The sequence below is a fragment of the Sus scrofa genome, chromosome 3, assembly GCF_000003025.6.
Source record: "Sus scrofa isolate TJ Tabasco breed Duroc chromosome 3, Sscrofa11.1, whole genome shotgun sequence".
Taxonomy (NCBI): Eukaryota; Metazoa; Chordata; class Mammalia; order Artiodactyla; family Suidae; genus Sus; species Sus scrofa.
Window position 1 is genome coordinate 106,496,443 of NC_010445.4, and position 26,249 is coordinate 106,522,691.

The 26,249-nt window shown below is 39.5% G+C and overlaps 1 protein-coding gene across 1 annotated transcript in view; it reads right to left on the reverse strand.

The window, feature by feature from the left end:
- The window catches only part of LTBP1 (latent transforming growth factor beta binding protein 1), a 423,791-nt gene that overhangs the window by 195,695 nt on the left and 201,847 nt on the right, over positions 1–26,249 (reverse strand). Inside the window, 2 exon segments of the mRNA XM_021087653.1 lie at positions 1,205–1,479; positions 2,596–2,820. Of these exon segments, the coding sequence (XP_020943312.1) occupies positions 1,205–1,479; positions 2,596–2,820 (500 nt within the window).

Consider the following 26,249-nt stretch of genomic DNA (forward strand, 5'->3'; position numbering starts at 1 on the left):
AGAAGTAAGCATCTTCTAACTATTTGCATAGTTCTGTAAAGTTTACGAGCATGTCACAGTACCTTGTCTAATCCTAATCAAGTCCCAAAGTCTTGTCTCCTACAAATAAGAAAGCTGGTTCCCTGCCACCAAGTGCTGATCTCATGTCTCTAACCCAGGTCTCCTAACTCCCCATGGCTGGTCTTTCCATTCTGGTCTACAAACTAATTTTGCTTCTTCATCTAGAAGAAAGAGGATGACCCTACCATGGACTTGTCTGGCACCTAAAAAATTTTGAAAGTAAGACTGACTGATTCAATTACTAACAAATATTTCACACATAAAATATTTTTTGAATATTCAGGTAACAACAGGAATGGTAAATATATCTCTATTCTTCTCACAGGGGCTTCAAACCATAATCGAGTGATAGAAGAACCACAGGACAAAGCTGTCATTGTCACATAACCCAAAACAGGAAGCATCAAGTGATTGGGTTAGGGGAACCAATCTTTTTATATTGCTTTTACTATGTGCATTCAATGATGAGTTTTTAAGAAAACTCAACCTCTCTCACTTAATGATATAAAGACTTAAATTTGCCCATAAATCCAATGATACTTAAAATGCATTTCAAACAACTCATGCATTGTCATTCTAGTTATGAATTTTATAAGAAAAGATTATCATTGTATGATTGGTTCAAAACTCAACTGTACCCACTAACCTGCAAACTACTGAAAAAAAGGCAGAATATATCTCATGTACCATATCTCACACCTGATGCATTTTATACGCAGAACATTGTAACTGAAGAAACATGAACAGGCAATCATGGACTTTCAGCAGCATTTCTGGCAGTTCAATACTTACAATTATCTTAGAGTGCTCACAAACACTTCCAAATATCTTAAAATGCTTACAATTATTTTATATATTTGGGGTTGGCCGACCTTACAGCCCTTTATCCATAAAGGGCTTTGCAGACTATTTTAGGAATATCAGATCATAGGATCTCATTCAAAGTATATAGCTCTTCTTTCAACAGTGTGAAAGCAGGCACAGACAATATATAAATGAGTGGATATGGCTGCATTTCAATAAAGCTTTCCATGGTGAGTTTGCCAATCGCTTCTATGAAAAACTCATTTTGCCAAGTCTTTTCTACTGAAATGAGACTCTTTCTAGACCACATCACTAAAACCAGCTGGGCAAGTTTGCTTACCTGTGACCCAATGGTTTCCTGGAAGCACCGGCCAAGCTGCGTCTTAGCGGCCACAGGATAGACATGAGGAATGACTTGCTGGTGGGAGTATGAGGAATGAACCGTCTGGGTCTTCTGGACAGGAAGCCCTTGGTAAGAGACTTGGGACTGGCCCGGCTGAGCTTCTTTTACCTTCTGGCCTGGTGGGCCATCAATTCTAGAAACCTGATGGATCTGGACTGAAGCCTCAGGAGGGTGCTTCACATGGATATTGACTATGTTGGGAGGAAATTTCACTAAAACAGATTGGAAAGAAAACGCCTCAGTCAGTCATAAATAACTAACATGCACATCAGAAATAAAGAATATTTTCACACTGGTCAGCAGAAAACTAAATCTTAGACATACACATATACGTATATATCTTATACATAGGAATAATTATATGTTTATAGTGAATATAGAGTTTTGCTGCATAGCCATCAAAATTCTTGAGAGTAAAATGGTACACTCAAAAATTAAACCTGAATTTATTTTAAATAAAACTGCTTTCATGCAGAAGAATAAACGCACTCACAGTAATAGATTCATGAGACAAAATTTTTTTCAGGAGAGTCATAAAACTATGACATTCATCCTGCTTGTGGTCAAACATATCATCAAATGAGAGTAATAAGGACTCATGAATTTGGTTACCTTGAAATTTCTCAAAGTTTCCATCATAGAAAGTTCAGGATTTACAACACAATTTCACAAAGCATAGCTCTCTTACCCTGAAACATGGTGTACATACTTTTGTGCTTCTTGTGACACACACAAAATACCAGAGGGCATTTTTTACCTGTATTTGCTTTCTCTGCACTCTCAAACAGATTTCATCTTCTGATGTTAATATTCGGATTTTAAAGACTAAGAACCGGCAACACTTCTCTGACCCCCTTTTTAAAAATTATGCATGTGTAAGAGATGCCAGGTTTAAAAGAATGAATTAGTCATAGAACTTCTGAGCTCCAACTGACCTAGTTTACCTTCCTCTACAGATGAATAACTTGAAGCCCAGGGAGGTTATAGATTGTTTAGAACTATTACCAAGTGCTCTTCAACTACAAAATAGACTTGGTCTTCATCTTGCAAGTACTATGTGATCTTACTGGTTTACGATCATCTGGGCAGAACACCGTCTTGTCCATCTTTACATTTCCCAGGCCCTGACAAAATCATACCAGAGAAAGATGGGCTTCACTTTCTGATTTCCTAGATACCAATTTTCAGCAGCCTGGAAAGCACTGTCAACATGTACCTAGACCCACATTCTGTTCTCCTACCAGCCTTTCAGACACTTGGCTTCGGCATGGGTTTGGCAGTTCTGATGGAGTTCTGATGAATGTGAAAAATCAAAGTAATCAGCTTACCTTTGACTCCTTGCTGGCTCGTCATGGTCAGAGGCAAGGTATGTGTCGAGTGGACAACATGTGTTCCCAATGCCTTGCCTGACTGCTGGGATTGCTGGTAAAGTTTAGGCACGCTGGCACCATGGACCGGGATCTGACAAAGCTTCCCAGTGAAATTTGGAGGGCACTGGCATTTGTCCCTTGAACTGCACTGGCCTCCATTCATACATGGAAGATGGCAAATCACTGTACAAAAATGTGGAGAGTTGGTTATTTCTCAAAGGCTAAATAACAATCAACCCACTAAACTTCCCCAAAGCCCAGACATCATGTTCCCAATGACTTGAGAAACAGTTAACAAAGGAGAAACTACACCACGACAAAAATATTTTCCGTTTTTTACTATCTTTTTCTTGCTGCTTTACGTAGGTCTTTTAGCTCTCCAATTGCTTGTGGTTGTTCACCCCCTATGATGGAAAAGAATGTATATATAAAGTAGCCACTCATACGATAGGAGAGTCTCTTCAGCCAAATGGTATTGGGAAAGTTGTAGAGGTGAGTGTAAATTAATAAAATTAGAACACATCTTCTGACTACTCACAGAAAATAGACTCAAAATGGCTTAAACACAAACATAAGACATGACTCCTAGAAGAGTCTAGGCAGAGAATTCTCTGACATGAACTTTATGAATATTTTCTTAGGTCATTCTCCCAGGCAATAGAAATAAATAGCCATTTCTCCAAAGAAGTACAAATGGCCAACATACACATGAACAAAATGCTCAATATCACTAATTATTAGATAAATGTAAATTAGGACAAAAATGAATTAGCACCTCATACCAGTTAGAATGGCCATCACTAAAACATCTACAAATAGCAAATGCTGGAGAGGATGTGGAGAAAAGGGAACCCTCCTACACTACTGGTGGGAATTTAAGTCGGTACCACCACTGTGAAGAACAGTATGGAGGTTCCTCAGAAAACAAGACAGAGTTACCATATGATGCAGCAATCCCACTCCTGGGCATGTATCTGGATAAAACTATAATTCAGAAAGATACATGTACCCATATGTTCACTGCAGCACTATTCACATTAGCAAAAACATGGAAACGACCTAAATGTCCATTGACAGATGAATGTATGCAGAAGATATGGTACATATATACAGTGGAATAGTACTCAGTCATAAAAAAGAAAGAGATAACGCATGCATTTGCAGCAACACAAATGCAACTAGAGATTATTATACTAAGTGAAGTCAGAAAGACAAGACAAATGCCATATGATATGACTTATATGTGGAATCTAAAAAGTGACACCATAAAACCTATCTAAGAAACAGACTCACAGACATAGAGAACAAACTTGTGGTTGCCAAGAGGGGGAGGGTTGGGGGAGAGGTAGAGTGGGAGGGTGGGGTTAGCAGATGTAAGCCATTATACATGAAGATGATACTCAATAAGACCCTACTATATACAGCACAGAGAACTATCTTCAATGTCCTATGACAAATTATAATGGAAAGGAATATTTTTAAAAACAGAGAAAAAATAAAGTAGCCATTCAGGATATATCTCTTGCATTCTTTAATTACTATGTTTTCCCACTTAATTACAAATTTATTAACTGTCTCAGATTATAAACTCCTTGGGAAAAAAGAATATGCCTAGTTTAATGACCTTTACAGTTTCCACACCTGGAATTTGGCCTGGCACATGGTGGACATTAAATATTTCTTCAAAGAATAAACAAATGAGAGTGCTAAAAATATATTGGTTGAGAATTTTCTCTATTTAAGACACTGAACTAAGTGCTACCCAGAATAAGACAGTAGAATAGTTTGAATCCTGCTTTACAGGAATGTGCAATCTCACTGGGATAACACACCACTGTGAAACCTAGAAGTAGCAGAGTAATTAAGAGTTGGGAATTTCATTTATTTAGAATAGGAAAGATAAAAGGACATGTGTGGGCGAAGAATTTTAAGAGGAGTTTTAAATTCAGGCTAAATTCAGCTTATGGAAAACCTGTTTATCACTAATGAATTCTTCCTCTCAGCCTTTAAACTTATCAGATTTCTGGAAGCTTAAGAAAAAACAGCCCCGTAATTCCATTTTCTTCCAGCTTCTACTCTGTTTATATCTTCTCCTCCATGACCAAACTTCACAGAAGCAGCATCCATCCACTTCTCCATTCACTACCAACTAACACAGGCCAGGTTGTGTGTTCCTCGCTCTCACCCAAACTCCTCTTATTCAGGCACTAAGGGTCACCGTGCTGCTAAATCCAGTGGATGGATTTCAGTCTTCCCTTGGTTTCTCACCCATCTATTTTGCTCTCTCCTTTGAGCTCACTGTATCTTAATATTCTTAGCAGACCCTGCGCTTTATTTGTCCTTAAAATCTGATGTGCTTAGAGTTCCCGTCGTGGTGCAGTGGTTAATGAATCTGAATAGGAACCATGAGGTTGCGGGTTCAATCCCTGGCCTTGCTCAGTGGGTTAAGGATCCAGCGTTGCTGTGAGCTGTGGTGTAGGTTGCAGACGCAGCTCGCATCTCGTGTTGCTGTGGCTCTGGCGTAGGCCAGTGGCTACAGTTCCAATTAGACCCCTAGCCTGGGAACCTCCATATGCCACAAGAGCAGCCTAAGAAATGGCAAAAAGACAAAAAAAAAAAAAAAATCTGATGTGCTTTAAGATTTGGTCTTAAAATCCTCTGCTTTATTAACTTGACACACACTTCCTCTGATTTCACTCTATCATATGCTGATATCACCCAAATTTATATTTCTTGGCCAAAGCTTTCTGTAGCCCTCCACACTGTCTACTACTGTTTATCTTCTGTAGATATTCCACAGGCATCTCAAAGTGTAGAATGTCCCCTATCGAGCTTCATTGTCTTCCCCCGACATCTCCATTCACTGAATGGCCTTTACCCCTGAGGGCTGCACAAACCTTTCACCCACCCAGACACTTAGTCCTCGAATTCCTCCCTTCTAAACATTCATCAAATATGCTCAACAGTTTTCTCATCACAGGGACCCTGTTCTCTCTGAAACATTCCCTTCAATCCACCTTCACTGAACTTTATTCAGTTTCTCTGAGGACAGGGCCCTCTCACCCCCTCAATTTTCTTTTACACTGTGTCCTTGGCCTGGAACATTCTTTCCATTCGCCGCCCTCACCTATCTAACTCCTACTCACCTTTTAGATCCTGCTTAAACCTCACTTCCCTGGAAGACTTTTTTTTTCCCCACTGTACAGCAAGGGGGTCAGGTTATCCTTACATGTATACATTGCAGTTACAGTTTTCCCCCACCCTTTCTTCTGTTGCAACATGAGTATCTAGACAAAGTTCTCAATGCTATTCAGCAGGATCTCCTTGTAAATCTATTCTAGGTTGTGTCTGATAAGCCCAAGCTCCCGATCCCTCCCATTCCCTCCCCCTCCCATCAGGCAGCCACAAGTCTCTTCTCCAAGTCCATGATTTTCTTTTCTGAGGAGATGTTCATTTGTGCTGGATATTAGATTCCAGTTATAAGTGATATCATATGGTATTTGTCTTTGTCTTTCTGGCTCATTTCACTCAGGATGAGAGTCTCTAGTTCCATCCATGTTGCTGCAAATGGCATGATGTCATCCTTTTTTATGGCTGAGTAGTATTCCATTGTGTATATATACCCCATCTTCCGAATCCAATCATCTGTCGATGGACATTTGGGTTGTTTCCATGTCCTGGCTATTGTGAATAGTGCTGCAATGAACATGCGGGTGCACGTGTCTCTTTTAAGTAGAGTTTTGTCCGGATAGATGCCCAAGAGTGGGATTGCGGGGTCATATGGAAGTTCTATGTATAGATTTCTAAGGTATCTCCAAACTGTTCTCCATAGTGGCTGTACCAGTTGACATTCCCACCAGCAGTGCAGGAGGGTTCCCTTTTCTCCACACCCCCTCCAGCACTTGTTATTTGTGGATTTATTAATGATGGCCATTCTGACTGCTGTGAGGTGGTATCTCATGGTAGTTTTGATTTGCATTTCTCTTATAATCAGCGATGTTGAGCATTTTTTCATGTGTTTGTTGGCCATCTGTATATCTTCTTTGGAGAACAGTCTATTCAGGTCTTTTGCCCATTTTTCCATTGATTGATTGGTTTTTTTGCTGTTGAGTTGTATAAGTTGCTTATATATTCTAGAGATTAAGCCCTTGTCAGTTGCATCATTTGAAACTATTTTCTCCCATTCTGTAAGTTGTCTTTTTGTTTTCTTTTGGGTTTCCTTTGCTGTGCAAAAGCTTTTCAGTTTGATTAGGTCCCATGCGTTTATTTTTGCTCTAATTTCTATTGCTTTGGGAGACTGACCTGAGAAAACATTCATAATGTTGATGTCAGAGAGTGTTTTGCATATGTTTTCTTCTAGGAGTTTGATGGTGTCCTGTCGTATATTTAAGTCTTTCAGCCATTTTGAGTTTATTTTTGTGCATGGTGTGAGGGTGTGTTCTAGTTTCATTGCTTTGCATGCAGCTGTCCAGGTTTCCCAGCAATGCTTGCTGAATAGACTTTCTTTTTCCCATTTTATGTTCTTGCCTCCCTTGTCAAAGATTAATTGACCATAGATGTCAGGGTTTATTTCCAGATTCTCTATTCTGTTCCATTGGTCGGTCTGTCTGTTTTGGTACCCTGGAAGACTTTTCAATGGGCCCCTCATCTAGGTTCAGTGCCTCTCCTTGGTGCTTCCAATGGCCTCTCATCCACTGCCCACCATGCTGCTCGCCATACTGCATTACAGTCATCTGACTACTTCTCTGTGCACCTCTCTCAGCTAGAGATCTGAGAGGTCAGGGACTCTAATATTTTACCACTAGCAGATAGTTCAGCTCCTGGAAAAAAAAAATCTGCAGTTCAAAAAAAAAAAAATACTGGATGAAAGAATAAACATTTATGGCTACCACTTCATCAAATGCCATTCTAGGTACTATAGAAGAAAGTAAAAGCTACTGGAGCTATTAGACAATACATGATAACTAAAAACACAGATCAGCAAATAAGTAACATTGGAAAATATAAAATGAAAAATCTGTGGAACTTCGGAGAAAAGGAAAGTCACCTCTGGGAAGTCAAAATAGACTTTACTGGAGAAGTAATTGATGGGAAGTCTTTGAAGCTGGGCAGGATTCAGAAAAACAGAAAAGACTGTATCCTATGAGGATAGCATCTCAAAAAAATAGGGAAGTGGGCCTATTTGGGAAATAATGAGAAAGGCTGTCTTGTCAAAACCCAGGTTCCTGATGGGTGGGGTCAGGTGATAAACTAGAAGATGCAGGCTTGAGTCAGTCAACGGACAAAGGCCTAATAAAGAGTTTGGCTTTTATTCTGTAATTAGTAAGTTATTTTGGAGACAGCAAGGAGAGAATTTTCCAGAAAGATTACTCTTATGATGACATGAAGCAGTAGCTGGAAAGGAGAGGGACCTAGGTGGTAAAGTCAGAGAGGAGATTATTCAAATAACTGAAAGACAAGTTGAAAACATATGAATCAGGATGACGGCAATAAGAATTGAAAGAAAGATGAATATTATGACAGACAGGAAATCAGTGCAACATGGAAATGGAACTCAGGAAGTAAACAGTTGACCAAAGAAGAGAGGAGACAGTAAAGAAAAAGGAAAGAGCTGAAAAAACGACCAAGGTGACCACCTAGAACTATGTCCAGTGTCTGACTATGTGGCAGGTGAAGTCAAAACTGTCCATGCTGGAGGTGGCAAATGGAGATTCTGGAATATGTTTCCTCCAGGGCCAGACCCACACTAAGGTGCTGGGTAAGAAGACCCAAAGATGACTCCAAGGTTGAGTCAAAGACTTCATACCTCCCAGTTCAATTCTGAATTGAATTTGTAAATCCTAGTTCAGCTACCCTGGATGGGTTCAGTGTGTAATGAGCAAGGGCACAAAGAGCCTGGCCAAGATTTAAAAGTACTACAAATAATTTATAACTGGCATGCAAGCACTCCACCCTTAGCATGGTTCCAATATGCATGAATTTCAGCTAACAGTGTAGTTAAATAACACCACTTTCCCAGGAACATGGTTCAAACTTCAGTTGCCACCATATTAACTAGGGAATCACATAAAGCACAAACTTTACTGCTAGCCCTTTGGTTCACAATCCACCCCATCAATAACAGGTGTGCATCATGATCAGTAACCAATTACGTCACTTCCTTCAGAGTCTGTTGGTGATTAATCCCAGCATGTCTGTTATTCAGTTCATGCACAGACAGCAAAGCAGGTAGTTGTGTTGCCTCCTCATTTCACATTGATAAACTCAGATGACATTTCATAGAAGTGTAGACTCAAAAGGACCAAGGAAAGAGAAAGCACAGCAAAGAAATGGAAAGTGGTAACACTGGAAGCGATATTGGAAAGTGGTTGTGATGGAGGATAAAGATGGCCCAGAGGAAATAATGTCAAAGGAACTCTCAGATATTCCGCAACTTTGAAAGCACAAAGGGAACGATCTTAGCAGCAGATCCAGACTTGTAAAGGAGTCTCAGTTCACTAAGGCAAAGAAAAGATGTTCCACATTATAAGGTAGAGGAGGGGAAAGCAAAAATGTTCAAACTACTCTTCGCCAGTTCTGCTCAAAGAAATGAAACACTTTAATTCTTGGTGTTCCTAACATTTTAAATTACAGTGCACTAGATAAATATTAGCTTTACTATTTTTTCCTTTCTCTATATAAATATAAGCTACAGTAAAAGAATTTTAATGTTTTGACAAAAAAAATTTTATAAAGGTCATGGAACTAGTAATTTTCCCATTGATCATTAGGATCCTTTTGCACAGTTACAGCCGCATGGTCACATTTATGGTCCTACACCACCAAGCTAAGAGGTCTGCCTACAATCTATACTAAAATAACTTCATCTATGTTACCCTCTTTTTCACAAAGCAGCTTTTATTTCTAGTATCAATAGCAGATTTTTGCAATCTAATTTGAATTTAATTAGTTTTATTTAAATCTATTTTTAAACCTCTGCAATAGCTTCCTCACAAATGTCTCAAGGACTGTACTGGTCTAATTGGATGCAACAATAATCCCAGAACAGAACTCTAATAACCCTGTGTCTCCCTGGCCATAAAGGAAACAGTTTCTGCTTGACTTATTCCAACCAATAACAGGCCACTATTTATAACCATTTATGAATGAGAAATAAAATTCCAATTCGCCTGGTCCTGCAGTTTCACAAAATCTAAATTACAATATAAAACTCTTTGCCTCAGCTCGCTCACTATGCATTGAGTCCTCTGTGGCAGGTGATCTTTTTAAAGTGAAATGGTCTTTTATGTCAAAGAAAACAAATTTAAAAATCAACCTACAAAGGTTAAGGATTTCACTATGAATAGTTTCTTTCTGTTTCAAAAGTTCATGCCAGTATCAAAACATCGCCTGGTGATACACAGCCTGTGCTGCCAGTGTTATATAAATCTTTCTTGACATGTGAAGAGGAAAAAGAATAAGTTATCTTTAAGGCTGGCTTGAGAAGCCTGTGGTATGCTGGTTGTACGTCTAGCTATGGCACATATATTTTAGAATATATAACTGGAAGGTCTAATGTAGAATGCTGGCTGAAAAATTCCACAACCTTGTCAGCCTGACATCTTGCTGGCTATCATCATAATTCACCACATTGCATCATATGGCCACCTGGGACCTACTGCAAACAAGAGGTATATGGGCCTTCAGCCTGTTATTCCAGAAAGTGTAATTTCATGACAACCGCTCCAAGTATCTCAAGGTACAACTATAAAAGGTCACAATGAGCAAAAGGATTCAGGCTGGAAGAAAAAGTTGGAGGGTTTAAATATACCCAGCACTTTGGCGCATTCCACCATTCATGCTGGTCGGTAAAACAACTTGCAGAACTCAAGAAACTGTGCTGACAGGACACTATTCAGTTGATGCCACAGCCTGGAACTTAGCTTAAGTGAACAGATACTGACTTGTACGCAAATGTGGGCAAAGGGAATTTTTCTACAGAATTGGGCTCTAAAAAGCTAGACTCTCATTCGTCCCTGCTATCTTAGCTGACTATAGAAACAGTTCAGCTGCTTGTCTCCAAAAGGTGCTCTAAGAATGGGCTCGACTCTCCGACGACACCTCGGCCCTTCCACCCAGCCTCTGCTTTGTGTGCCAGCAGACAGACTGTTTCAAGTTATTGTGGCTACAGCAGAACAGGGAAAACCAACCTCCATCTGAAGGAAAACCTTCATCTGTCATTTTGCAGAATAGACACACACAGGATTTTGATTTAAAGAGCTATTTCCACTTTCCCACTTGTCTCTGATTAGGAGAATAAAGTTCCCTGAAAGGCTCTCAGCATTTTTGTCGTTATCCCTTGAAGGATGAAAAGAAAGCAATAATATTTTTACAAGGTACAAGTTATCATTTTATTTCTTATCTAAACATATCTGCACACACCCTCTTTAAAAGGGTACCCTTAAGATTTTACTCTGCCAGAAGGTAGATTAATAATGGGTGTTTAAAGCTTTGAGATAGCAAGTATGTCAGTTAATAACTAAATGCTGCAGCAAATGATCGCTCACATAAAAAACCTTCCCCACTTTTTAAAAACCTACATGCTTGCCTTTTAATTCAGTATGCATCACATCTCCAACAACAAAAAAAAATTTAAATGAAACAAATGGAGCCGAAAGCCAAGATGGAGGTCACGTCCTTACGGATCGAGGACAGAGGAAGTGAGAAGGACTAGTCCTATGCATCAACCAAGGAAGTACAGAGATGAGTACGTATTTACTAAAATCAAGCTTTGGGTTTTAATTTTTTTTTTTGAATGCATACTTATCGTTGCACTCCAAAACTGCTTACAGCCAATTCTTTTGTATTGTTTTATTTTGTATTTTTTAATTAAAGTATAGTGGATTTACAATGTTGTGCCAATTTCTGATGTACAGTAAAGCAACCCAGTCCCTCATATACACACATCCCCTTTCTTATATTATCTTCCATCATGGTCTATCCCAAGAGACTGGATATAGCTCCCCGTGCTGTACAATAGAACCTCATTTCTAGCCAATTCTTGATTATCTACCTGTTAACTTATACTGAACTAAGCCTACATCTGAGACAGAGTAGTCTGGAACAACCTGCCCAAGGGGGTGACAATGATCTAAACCTAAAAGGAGAAGTGCAGTGATGTGCAAGTTGGCAGAAGAATGCTTGCAGAGGGGAGTTCCCGATGTGATGCAGCGGAAACGAATCTGACTAGGAACCATGAGGTTGCAGGTTTGATCTCTGGCCTCGCTCAGTGGGTTGAGGATGCAGCATTGCCGTGAGCTATGGTGTAGGTTGCAGATGCAGCTCAGATCTGGCATTGCTGTGGCTGTGGTGTAGGCCAGCAGCTATAACCTCCGATTAGACCCCCAGCCTGGGAACCTACATATGCTGCGGGTGCAGCCCTAAAATGACAAAAAGACAAAAAATTTTTAAAAAAAAAAAAAAAAGAATGCATGCAGAGGAAGAAATAACAGGAGCTAAGATCTTGAGGTGAGACAGAGTTTAGGAAGGCCTAGAAACAGAAACAAGGCTGATGTGGCAGGAATGTCACAGGAAAGGAGGAAGTGAGAAAAGTCGGGTGGAGAGACAGACCAGGGCCAGATTCCTGTTTCTTTCCACAAGGATATTGGGCAGCCTATAAAAGCAGATCCAGTAATACAGGAAAAGAAGTACGTGTCAAAACTGAGGACCAGGATAGATTATGAACCACAGGAGACAGAACCAAGGGAAGAGAAAGAACAAGGATAAATAAGGGTAAGTAGAATTACCTATTGCATACACATGAACTGTGCACTGTAAACTTGGATTTCAGTTCTTGGACCTCATTTTGCATTTTTGAATAACTGTTTAGCCAGACCCAAGTTAAATTCTGCAAAGTTTAAGACTTATTAAATAATCATTCCACAGGTAAGAGAATTTTTTAAAAGGCTTTATATAATGATTACATATGGGCATGATCATTGTAGTGGACTGAATCAGGGTCTCCCAAAAGATATGCCCTAATGCCCAGACTCTGTGATTACTTCTTGTGATGGATGAGTGAATACAACCTGACATGGCAAAAAAAAAAAAAAGTGACTGTGAGTAGAGGGACTTGAGATTTCCAGGTGAACTCCCATTTCAATGCCAATGTCATCCTAAGAGTGAGGCCCAGGGAGGTTTGATAGAACAGGAAGAGGCAGTGTGATCTGGACAGTGATGGGAAACATGAGGCCAGAAGCCAAAGAATAGCAACAGCTATGAGAAGGGGTGGGAGCAAGGAAAGGACCCAAGGACCCTCCTCTAAAGTCTCCAGAGAGGGAATGGCCCTGCCTACGCCTTGATTTTGACCTTCTGGTCTCCAGAGCTGAGAGATAACAGATTTCTATTTTTTAAGTGGAAGAAAAAAAAGGCTAGAAGGATTTTTTTTTTAATGTGTGAGAGAAGAGACTAGTGTTCTTCATAGTACATGTAAAAGGGAAAAAACGAGTCTAAAGAAATCTTGGGGCAAAGGTAAAACGCTAAAAGCTAAAAATGCACCCACCATCCTCTTTCTGGCCATAGACAATCTCTTTGTTTCACCTGCTCTGGAAATTAAGATGATCTTTTCCTCCCATCCCCATCTATCAAATACTAATAAAGTACACTGGACTAGAATGAAAGGAAACACACATTTCAACAAATGCAAAATCTCAACCTTAATACAAACAAAAATCACACGAATCGAATTCTTAATGCCGGTGTGCATTAGTGCAAGCTTGAGTAGCATGTTCTGTTTATAATCCAGGAGATAGGAAGCCTCCCATCCACATGCACACAGGAGCTTCCAATCTGGGATGAGCCATTCATCATCTCCACTTTGTTTATGGCTTTCTGCTCACTGACCATCCACCTCAACATAGCTGCAGGCTATCTAATTTGGTCAACTTTTATACTTTGCATAAACTAAGGAGCTTCTTATATCAACCAAATCACAGAATTCCACTTTATACCCTTCACCCACCGAAGCTCTCAGTAATTCCCAAACCCAGGGCTCTTTCACCCTCAGGAATAACACAGCAACATCTGCAGGCTGCAGAGTAAACACACCAACCCACATACCTTGCGGTACCTGGCAAATCATCTTACTTTGTGGATCACTGCCCCTCCCCCTACAAAAGGGGGTGGGCCAATGGTACAATCCATAGTTTCCTTCCTATTCCTGACATTATGGTTCTCAAAACACATGACAAAGATGGTATATACAGTGCAATTCAGATTTCCTCATCTAATGTGACTGGCATGACTTAAGTTTTAAATTAGGGATAGATACAGGTCCAGCCACTTGCCATTTGTGAAGAAGGACTGGGGGTCATCTCTTAAGTGGTATGCTTTGTTTTTATTTTAAGATATAATCAGACACCGATTCAAACATCAGTTTCCTGCATAATGACTAAGCTAGTCAATAAAATTCTCAAAGGTTTATGAAAAGCTGACTTCACTGGCGAGAATTATGTGAACATACCAAACTGGGGAAATGATAGTGCTGTACACTAATGGACAGTAAAAAAAAAAAAAAAAAAAAAAAAAAAAGGTTTCGTAACAATGATGACATGCTTCACCCCAGGTATAAAAGGTATGGAGGCCATACCTTTTACAACAGTCTCACTGTAACTATCTTTAGAGACACAACATCATTTTAGCTGTTGTAGCCTGGCATTTTCTTCAATATCATTGCAAAATTCTTTCTCAAAACCCAAGTAATACCACTTAAGCTATATACACTAAAAATAAGTTTAAAAAACTTATCGCACCACTACAATTTGCAAACTGGCTCTAGAAATCAAGTTCATACTCTCCCCAAGTTCATTAATTTCTGCTTGTTATTTATTTATTCCCGAGCCTTCAGGACAGGATTTGAGAACAATCTAAATTTAGAATTTTTAAATATTTGCAAAGTCAAAACCTCGACATACATATCTAACTTGAGAGCACAAAACTGCCCTAAAACCTCCTGGCTTCATAGCCAGTCCAAATTCTTGCAGCTCTTTCAACTCTGGTCCAAATATGGCCTCTGATAAAGAAACTTTCCTTCAAAGAAAGGAGGAAGCTGAGTAAGAAGAATTCTAGAAGCATTTGCAAAATGGGGAATATCTAATATAATTTCTGTATCATTTATCAATCTGCCTTATTATCATTATTTTTTTGCTTCTTTTTTTCCTACTAGATTTTTAATATGGTAGGAAAGGGGCCAGGATGTTTCCATCTTTGCGTGCCCCCCATACTTCATAACACATCATTTTGCAGACAAGAACTCAACATAAAAATGTTGCCATTAGAATACTACCCAGCCATAAAAAAGAATGAAATAGGAGTTCCCATCATGGCTCAGTGGTTAATGAATCCGACTACAAACCATGAGGTTGCGGGTTCAATTCCTGGCCTTGCTCAGTGAGTTAAGAATCTGCCATTGCCACAAGCTGTGGTATAGGTCGCAGATGTGGCTCGGATCCCGCATTGCTGTGGCTCTGGTGTAGGCCAGCAGCTACAGATCCGATTAGACCCCTAGCCTGGGAACCTCCATATGCCACGGGAGTGGCCCTAGAAAAGGCAAAAGACAAAAAAAAAAAAAAAATACCACTTGCTGCAACTTGGATGCGGCTAGAGGTTATCATACTAAGTCAAGAAAGTCAGAAAGAGAAGGACAAATACCATATGATACCACTTATATGTGGAATCTAAAATAGGGCACAAGTGAACCTATCCACAAAACTGAAACAGACTCACAGACATGGAGAACACACTTGTGGTTACCAAGGGAGGGAGAGAGGGAGAGGGATGGACTGGGAGTTGGGGTTAATAGATATAAACTATTACATTTAGAACAGATAGACAGTAAAGTCCCACTGTATAGCACAGGGAACTATATATCCTATCTCCTGGGATAGACCCTGCTTGAAAATGATATTTAAAAAAAAGAATGTATATATACATATGACTGAGTCACTTTACTGTACAGCAGAAATTGGCACAACACTGTAAATAAACTATACTTTAATATAAAAAAAATGTTGCCATTAAATCCCTAAAAGTTCCAGATGGAAAAATATGCAGGATCTACCTCTTGTAACAAACGCTATTTTTCTGATGCCATTTAACTTCAGCCTACACAAACAGCCCTCAACTTCTGATGTAGTTAGGTCCCAGCAAACCTCTCTTCAGTTGAGATTATCAAAAGTCAAAAAGGTATTTAATATACCTAACCTACCAACCATTCTAGTTGACCTTCACCTTAAATTTGCTCAGAGCACTTACAGTTGGACAACATTGTCTAACATGAGGACTACTTTATATAAAGCACTGGATATCATGGAATTGATCAAATACTGTACTAAAAGTGAAAAACAGAATGGTTGCATGGGTACAGAAGGGCTGTGGATATTGCTTGTTGACCCTTGTGACAAGGTGGCTGACTGGGAGCTCCAACAGTTGCTACCACCTAGCCTCACAAGAGGATCTTACAGACTATCACTAGTCCAAGAAAAGATCAAAATTCAAAGTATGGTTTCGACTGAATGCATACAGCTTCCACACCATCAAAAAGTAAGTCGAACCACTGGAAGCTGGGGACTACCTTACTAAAGCCATAGTTTCCAAACTATGCTCCATAAAGCACTATGGTTTTCCCAGAGGTGCTAAAAAGGACCTGCTAAGCCTAATCCAAACCACCTTATTCTACAGACAAAGAATGAGCTACAAAAATTGTGTGTGCTTAGGATTCATGGACAGGTTATGCCAGAAATGGGATGAGAGGCCAGGTTTCCTACACCCTGGTCCAGTGCTCTTTCCCACATAGCTCTGATAATGGAAGGACCAAGACATGGCCTTCAAGTCTCAAAACACAGTCTGGTTTTAAGTCTTCTTTCCTTCCTTCTTCCACAGAAACATATGTTTCATAACTGGTCACCAGGTGTGCTAATGGAGCCCCAACATGGAGATATGGCCACTTGCAGATCAGGTACACTCATGAACCTTTCCAGGGATCGAAATACATGAGTTGAAACCTATTGAGATTTCCTGTTTTCTAATAGAAGGATGCAGGAGTTTTCTGGGACACACATTAGATGAAGAGTAGGAGCTTAGTCAAGAACCATTACAGGAAAAAGGAGTTGAATGGCATGTGTTGTAAGGCACAGAGAACATTTCCATCATTGCAGGAAGGGCTATTACCCTCTGCTGGTCATCACCTGACCCCTGAGGAAGGTGAGAAGTGAAGGCTAGAAACTCTAAAAGTGGTATCAGCTCATTCAAAGGAGACTGATTATATGTCTGCCAAGGCCAAACACTGTTCTAAGCTCTTGGCAACATCAATAAACAAAACAAGAGTCTCTGCCCTCCTAGCTCTTACCTCCTATTACCGCATCATCTGAGACTCTGAACATAAGCAGAATTTTGGTTGGGGTCCAGCAGCAGACAGGGTAGGAGAAAGCATTGTTCTCCTAGTTTTATAGGCTACCAAGCACCTCCTGAGCATGAAGAGAAGTCAGGCAGGGCACAGAGCCAGGAGTTCTGGTGGGGAAACCTTCCACAGACAAAGGCTAGGGCTCTCTGGCAGCTCCATTTGTGGTGTCCTTTGAAAGGTCTGGATAGGAAGACCTGAGCAGATGCTTTGCAATGACTGCAGCTCTCCAGGGGGTGGGGGCAGGAGCACCCTCAGGGAGCCACAGACATTCTTGCCAGGGGTGTAGTGAGGAGGTGAAGGTTCTGTATAAGCAGGCAAGAGTCTGGGGTAGCACAACTTGGGTTTATCATTATATCATCTCTACACACAGGCTGGTAATGCCTAAACAGACTATCAAGGCTACAGTTAGGATTACTAGAGCTCACATTTGATTCTTTTGTCACCACAGGTACACTGTAGTACGCACAGGAGTACAGTACCATCCAAGCAGACCGTAGCCATGATACTGTTCTATGGTATAACTGCTACAAAGAGAGCCTTACTAACTACATGATATTTTATGAAGTTGACAGATGATAAATTACATAGCCATTCCTTTCTTGTTTGTTTCAACCATCTGCATTTATTTTTAATTATTACAGATCAGGCTGCACTGCAAGGAACATCCTCCAGCACGCAGTTTTAACTCTCTTAATAAATCTTTCCTCATGCATTCAACTAATATTGGTTGATTGCTGGGTATGCAGCAGGCGACGTGCTAGCTGACGCAGTGTACAAGAAAAAAAATATGAGTCAATTACACCAACTTAGGATGCGGAAGCCAAGGAGGGTATGCATCAAGAACGAGGGTCTGGGACCAGATCTCCAGAGGGTGTTAAGCCACTTTCATCATTATTTTACTCATCATTCTTCTCCTGGAATATCTAATGAGGAGACGATGCATTTTTGAGTGCAGCAATAGAGGACTCTTCTAAAAACAGTTCATCAATTGTGAACATAAACGGTAATGTATCAATATCCAAACTCACATCTTGTCAAAATTGAATTTTGTTTTTAAATATTACTACTGGTTTAAAAGTCTCCAAACAACTTCTGAGCTGTAATATTTAACCTACAGATTACTCTACCCCAATGTTGATTTTGCAGGTCTAGTTCCTAAAGATTTTTAACACTTTCCCTACATATTTTACTGTTTTTATTTCCTCTGGTTTGAGACATCTTTTTATTCATAGTTTACCTGTCCCTTAGAATCTTAATGATTTTTAAAATTACCTTAATGATGGTTTTTATGGATCAGAGATTTTAAGACATTATTTGTCCCAGTGATGAAAATATCTCCATAAATGTATTTCCTGATCAGTTTATTTTAGTCTGGATACACATTTTACTGTTTCCATATGATTAAGTATATAGGTTCTTTTCTCGATCATGTTCTGTTTCATTCCCTCCACGTGTCGCGAAGTTACCTATTTCCTACCAGCTCTTTCAATCATGTTCATCTCTTTCTTGCTTATTTAACTTGTTCCATCTGGGGGTTTTAATCCAGTGTATAAATATGGGTTATCACTCATTTTGCTTCAAATTGTGATCTCAACAGCTTAACAATTAGTTATTAAATAAATCTTCCCTTTAAAAAAAAAAAAAAGCTGTTATTTCGAATGGAATTTTCCCAAGGGGGAAGATGATGTGGTAGAAAAAAGAAGAAAAGTAAAGGGACAGTTAAGGGTGGAGTTGAGGATGGGAGAATGGGGAAGAATGCAGCGGGGAGGCCTAGGACTGAAATAAAAGCGGAGAAACATTCTCTGGGAGACATGAAAGAAGAAACTCACTGGGTAATAAAATGAAATGGGGTCTGTAAAATTCAGTCGGAGGCCAAAAGGGATAAATTCTGAGTAGACAATGTTTGGGAACCACGACTATAAACAAAAATCTGCATGGCCAGTCCATAGCTTCCTTTTTTTCCCCACCCTCCATGGATCATTACTTTCTTATGGCTCCCACCTAACTACGCTACGCCAAGCAAAGCGTATTTCTCCTTCCTGGTCTTTTTTTTTTTTTTTAAGAGCAGGGATTCCTTTCTGCATTTTCTTCCTGAGTAGTAAGCCTCTATCAAGGAGCATAAAGGAAGGCAATGCAAGGCTCCACAATCACCACGATCAGATCAGGAAAGTATCCAATGCAAAAAAATACAGCATATCCCATATCCCTGGGGAAGGAACATGCATTGGAGAAAGTCAGCCTCAGATCTTTCTAGATATCTGAACTAGAAAACACTTAGGCAGGAAAAGATTCTTCACCTCCTCAAGAGCCCAGGAAGATCGTGACCTTAAAATCCTCATGTAACACAAAAATGCACAGGGAAAACCAGTTTAGAAGGCTCTCCACACTGGTGAGTAACCTGTCTCAGACACTGCTGAATTTCAAAGTTTTACATATAGGCGATAGAGTATATGCACAGGTATAGACAGAGACTGCCTAAACTCACCATCAACACAGGCTGAACACCTGACTATTGCTGTCTGGAGCAGGTATCAGTTTCTGCTTCAGCTGGTAAGAAAAGAACTGATTTTTCACTTCTTTGCCTTTTGGTCTTCCTGGCTTAGTGAAGGAATTGAAGTTACAGGTAAAAGAGGGGCTCTTTACCAATACTAAATATTAAAAATTTGTAAGACTGCATCATGTTTCAATTCTGCAATCTGCTGGATTAAAAGAAAATTTTACCTCAGATTTCTTTTTTTCCCCCCTCAGCATATGGCAGTTCCCAAGCTAGGGATCTAATCAGAGCTATAGCTGTTGGCCTACACCACAGCTCATGGCAACGCCAGATCCTTAACCCACTGAGCAAGGCCAAGGATTGAACCTGCATCCTCATGGATGCTAGTCAGATTTGTCTCCTCTGAGCCACGATGGGAACTTCTTCAATCTCTTAGCTCACAAAGCATCCTCTTTTGGTCCTTGTATCTTTGGACCTGTTAGGGGGTGCCTACCGGGAATAAAAAGGTGATTTATGGTGATGATGACACACCAGGATGGTAGTGAGGGAGTTCCCAAGTCCTTTCTACTGGATCATGCCTTCTGAGATCCCAGTTCCTTTGAGCTAAAATCCAAACACATCAATTTCCTGCTTAACAATTTCAGAGGCGGTATCACCAGTGGAAGAATCTAAACCCCGTCATGGCAAGAGGACTCTTCTTGATATAAGTCTCGCTACCTGTCCAGCTGTTTCCCACTACTGCAGTCTCTTTCCCTTCAGTTCCAGTCACTTCAGATCCTTGGTCTGTTCCGAGTACTCCATGCTCCCTCACACTTCTAGTTCTATACAGGCTCTTTCCTCTCTTCCTCCCAGCTTACCCCCCCACCCCAGCCTTACTACGTTGACCAAAGCATTACCTCATCACTAAGGCCTTTCCTGATGACACCAGAGAAAAACTGATAGCTCCCACTCCCTGCCACACAATCTCAGAGCAATGAACTCATGTGCACAGCCAGCCCAATGCAGATAGCACATGTCTGACTTCTCCAAAAGGTCATGAGCACCTGGGAAGGCAAAAAGCTCATCTTTGGGACCTTGCCTCTTTCCACTGCCCATCCTTAGCTCTGAACAAAATGCTACTCACATGTAAGTAGTGTTTAGAACCTAATATGTGTTTTATAAATGAGTAAATGAACAAATGGGGCTTCTTAAAATACATGTTTTAAAACTATGGAACCAAATGAATGCCAAATTCTAGTTTATAGTTTTCCGTCAGATTTCTTAATGCTGTCTTGCCTGATCCTAAATTGACGGTCAATATAATATTAGCGATTTGCTTTTATTAAGGTTTTCTGAATTACTCAATTGAATTTTCATATAAACAACTGTTTTGCACTCATTTTAATCACTTTACATAATATTTAATTTAATGATGTAATTTCCAGTCAGGAGGAAAAGAACTGACTCTTGGTACACTACTCAGATGTGGGAGGTATAATGTGTGGCAGGAACTATTAGCTAGAACTATTCAGCATGCCATGGTCATCAGTCAGTGACTTTTTTAAGAGGGCTGGGGAAAATTAGTTAATTTGCAAATTCAGTTATGGAAGTCGTTTTAGAAAGCTTCTGCTGCAGATGGCTTAAAATCATACAGCAGAAATTTACAGAGTCAAATGTTAAAGCTATTGAAAGCCACGTGATTCATTACTGACCGTGAGATGAGCCAAGATGTCTTCTTTGATTTAATTTAAATAACTTGATATGTCAAGTTCAGGTTATTAAAATATGCTTATTCATTCCTCGGGGCTCCATATATACTTCCTGAATCTGGAACATTCCATTAAATCAAGACAATATGTATCAAAACTGACTTCCTGAAGATAATTCCTTTTAATCCTCAGTATTGGCCCATGAATGTGTTTCTAATTAACTCTCTTGAGATGTAGCTCAGACTAAGTTGACTTTTGAAACATCAGTGTATACTCTAATACTCAGTTACCACAATAAAACAATCAGAGGTCTAGATTTTGTACAGGATAAGAATCAGAGACATGGAAGAAAAGTAAATTAAAACTACCATCATTAATCAGGACTAGAAAAATTTCCAAATCTTCCTGGCAACACTCCTAAATAAACCAAGTATCATCAGGGAAACTACTTGGGCATACGAGGGAGAATTTCAGAAACTTTCCCCTAGTATTCCTCCTGTTTCTTTCTCCTTTCCTTTTATGGCCACTCAGAACTGAAGTCAAGGCAACTATATAAGGGTATTTTAATTCAGAATTATAATGCACCATACAATGACCCTTACTGATACAAAATGAAGAAATGTTCATGAACTACAATCATTTCTCTGTAATTTTTACAAATTAAAACATATACCAAATTGATTTTAATACAAAGTAGTACAATTTATCAGAGATTTGACCTAAACAATAAGAAAAAGCCCACATGGTTCTTTTAGAAAGATGGGCATCTACTCTTAAGAGCTAATGCTGTTCTTGGGAGTTCCCATCGTGGCTCAGCAGAAACGAATCTGACTAGCATCCATGAGGACACAGGTTCGATCCCTGGCCTCGCTCAGTGGGTCAAGAATCTGGCATTGCTGTGAGCTGTGGTATAGATCACAGATGCAGCTCAAATCTGGCGTTGCTGTGGTTGTAGTGTAGGCCAGCAGCTGTATCTCCTATTCAACATCTAGCCTGGGAACTTCCACATGCCACGGGTACAGCCCTAAGAAAAATAAAAAATAAAATAAAAAGCTAATGCTGTTCTGGAAGAGGTAATTGCCACAACACAACTGGTAACTTAAAAAAGCTAAGGGAAAGTAGAAAGCATTTTATACCTTTAATACAGACTAATAACTTCAATGCCATCAGAGCTTGAACCCCAGCAACTTCAAATACATATTTTCACAAGCCATTTGGAGCAAAGCATTTTCACAAGTTCACTTCTAAAATGCTATTAATTCTCTTCAAGGAACTGATGCATTTAAGCAAGTTTACCACATGATTCACATTCTCTAGTCCATTACTTTTACCAGGAAACATACCCAACCAATAAATAATAACAATAACAACAACAGCAATACTTCCTGGATGTAATACAATCACCTTCACCATGGAGACTTTTTCACAAGTTTCAAGTCTAGGTGTCAGAAGATCCAAGTACTGGGAGACCAGAGACCTGGGTTCCACCTCCCAGGTCTGCATCGCACAGCTTAACAACCCTCAGTAGTTCAGTTCAGCTCTCTGAAACTTGGGGTTTTTTTTCTCCCCCATTGGTACAATAACAGAACCAACACATAAATATCCTTGTCAGTGCTAAACTTTTATGGTCCTGTAATCCATTAAATATTAAAGAGCACTACTTATGAGCTAAAAACACTGGATCGGAGCTTCTTCACCGTCCCATCACACACATCCATTTAACCAAGTTGTACTGATTCTCTCTTCAGTATCTGTTTATGTCTCCCTTTCCTCTCCCCAGTGCCTTTGCCAAAGTTCTGGCTATTGCGTCCTGCATAGCCTATGGCAACGGTTTTTTGATAACACCCCTCCTCCTCTCTTATTTCTCCCCAAGACATTCTCTCCACACCATGGCTAGAAGGTACTTTCTGACATGTACACTCAATTAGCTCATGTCCCTTTGGGGTTTATCCATGGCTCTCTGTCACCTGAAAGAAAAAAAAAAAAAAAACCACACCTCTTTTCTCAATGGAGTTTGTGTAATAAGCCCACAGGCTGCCTCGTGGCAACAGTGCATTAAATACCAGGTACTGCCAGTCTTACCTCCACCAGGTCCTGCTTCAGGCACTAGAGACACAAAACTGATATATTTGCAACTCCTGGAACACATCACTCTCTGGCTCCAAATCCATGCCCAGGCACATACCGTGCCTCTGGCTAGATTCTGGAAGAATGCCTCTTCCCTCCTCTTCAGTTCTTCAGCACTATCAGGACTTCATGCTCTGCTCTTGAGCAAGACCTGTGACTGCTCCCTGCAAGGCTCCCTTCTCCACACCAGGGGCCCCTCCTCAGGAGGGCGCCCAATACATATTAGCGGTTTGCATGAACCTCAGTGGAGCCAAATCTTCATGCTTCTTACAGAGACCACAGGACCCCAAATTAAACTGAGTTTATCCATGGTCCAATCAAGAATATTTTCTGAGTCTAGCTTTGCCTGTTCCTTTTTATTCCAAGTGACACCAAAGTAAGTAATATTTGAAGTGAAGCGACAGTTTTCGGCTAGCATTCCATGACATGTTAGACTGCTTTTCCCACTAAATAGATAGCAGCAATCCGGGAAAGATTTGACTTCTGCTACCTTAGTTACAAGCCTCAAATTGTCTCAAAAGTTTTAATATTACTTCCAGAATACTTTAAAAACCTTAAATTCTTTCCATTATTTTTAACAAACTGGAATATTTCCAATGTTAAGTGATGATTTAAAGTCTCTTAGAGCTTCCTATATCTTAGGTCTTAAAGGAAATTCTCTTACTCTCTTTACCAAAGCCCTTTTCCTTTGTGTCTGACGTATCTGTGCCACTTCTGTTGGCTGGAGGTCTAAAGACAATAGTCGTGTCTACATCTGGCAGGTCTCTTCTGAACTCTCCTTACAAAATTCAATTAATTGCTCACTTCAATTAAATGTTCCTCCTCTTTTTATTTTTTTTAAGAAAATAAAAAATGATTTTTACCCATTAATATAACAATAACTGTTATATTTGTACTGAACGCTACCATTTTTAAAACCACTTCCATATTTAAAGTAACATGCAATGCTTCCAACACACTTTTGTTTTCAACTGATACTGAGTTGTATTTACATTGGAACTTCCCCCCCCCTTTTTTTACCTTTTTTACAAAATAAAATACACATATTTAAACACAATTACATTCACACAGATTATTATATCATGGATCTTAAGAAACAAATTAAGTGACTCCCTCTGGAGAAGTGGAATGGAAAATATGCTGAGACACAGGAAATTTATTCTATACTTTATCCCATTTTGTATGGCTTTCATCTTTACTATTTAGTATTATCTATTACATTTCAATTTTTCTTTAAAAATTAGCATTATACTAAAATTGTGTATATTATGCAACTAAAATTTATAAAGAAGAAAGCCTTATATACCATTAAATATTTTAAATAGCATAATAAAAGAATATCTTAACTGGTAAGAATAACAAAAATAATACACCCTCTGAAAATAAGTAAAATATAAAATGCATAAATTGGTTAAAAAACATATACAAATATGTTCTTACAATTTGTTACATCTTATTGATTCTTCAATATAGGCATTACACCATTCTAGGTGATGTGATAAACAAGACATTATAGACTTTACATTGTACCATGGAGAGAAATGGTTATTAATAATACAATTGTGGAACTATATTATTTAATTGTAAAGTTGCATCATTTAATTATAATTATCATAAATTCTTTGATGGAGAAGAAATCATAATCAGTTCTAAGAAGACTTCAGCGTTCTAAGAATGATGTCAAATGACCCCCTTCATGGTGGCTTATGCACTTATTTACTATGAGATATATTGCTTCTTCAGAGATTCCTTATTTGTGTATCAATTATAGATTTTTGGTTTGCAGTTATTCTGAAGTTTTGATATAAGAGTCTATATGTATATGAGATTGTTTTAAGTTGTTGGTCTCTTAATTATAAGTTCATCTCCAGTGTCCTGCATTTGTACCCACCTCTTCCCATGATTTCTGATTTTGGTGGTATAATTGTGCATGGATGATTTCGTATCTTTACTGTATATATACCTTTACTGGTGAGCCTTGTCATTTGTGGAATTTTTGTTTCCTGTTGCTGCCTTTTTTTTTTTTTTTTTTTTTTTTTTTGTCTTTTTGCCATTTCTTGGGCCGCTCCTGAAGCATATGGAGGTTCCCAGGCTCGGGGTCTAATTGGAGCTGTATCTGCCGGCCTACGCCAGAGCCACAGCAACATGGGATCTGAGCTGCGTCTGTAACCTACACCACAGCTCACGGCAACGCCGGATCGTTAACCCACTGAGCGAGGCCAGGGATCGAACCCACAACCTCATGGTTCCTAGTCGGATTCGTTAACCACTGCGCCACGAAGGGAACTCCTGTCTTTTCTTTTCTGCCTAGAGAAGTTCCTTTAGTATTTGTTGTAAGGCTGGTTTAGTGTTGCTGAATTCTCTCAGCTTTTGCTTATCTGTGAAGGTTTGATTTCTCCTTCAAATCTGAATGAGAGCCTTGCTTGGGAAAGTAATCTTGGTTGGAGGTTTTTTCCTTTCATCACATGAAGTATATCATGCCACTCCCTTCTGGCCTGCAGAGTTTCTGCTGAAAAATCTGCCAATTACCTTATTGGGGTTCCCTTGTATGTTACTTGTTTCTTTTCCCTAGCTGCTTTCTCTTTGTCTTTAATTTTGGTCAATTTGATTAGTATGTGTCTTGGTGTGTTCCTCCTTGGGTTTATTTTATATGGTACTCGTTGTGCTTCCTGGATTTGAGTGAGTGGTTCCTCTCCCATGTTAGGGAAGTTTTTGGCTATTATCTCTTGGAATATTTTTTCTGTCCCCTTCTCTCTCTCTTCTCCTTCTGGCACCCCTATAATACAGATGTTGTTGCATTTCACGTTGTCCCAGAGTTCTCTGAGACTCTCTTCATTTGTTGTCAATCTTTTTCTCTTTTCTGTTC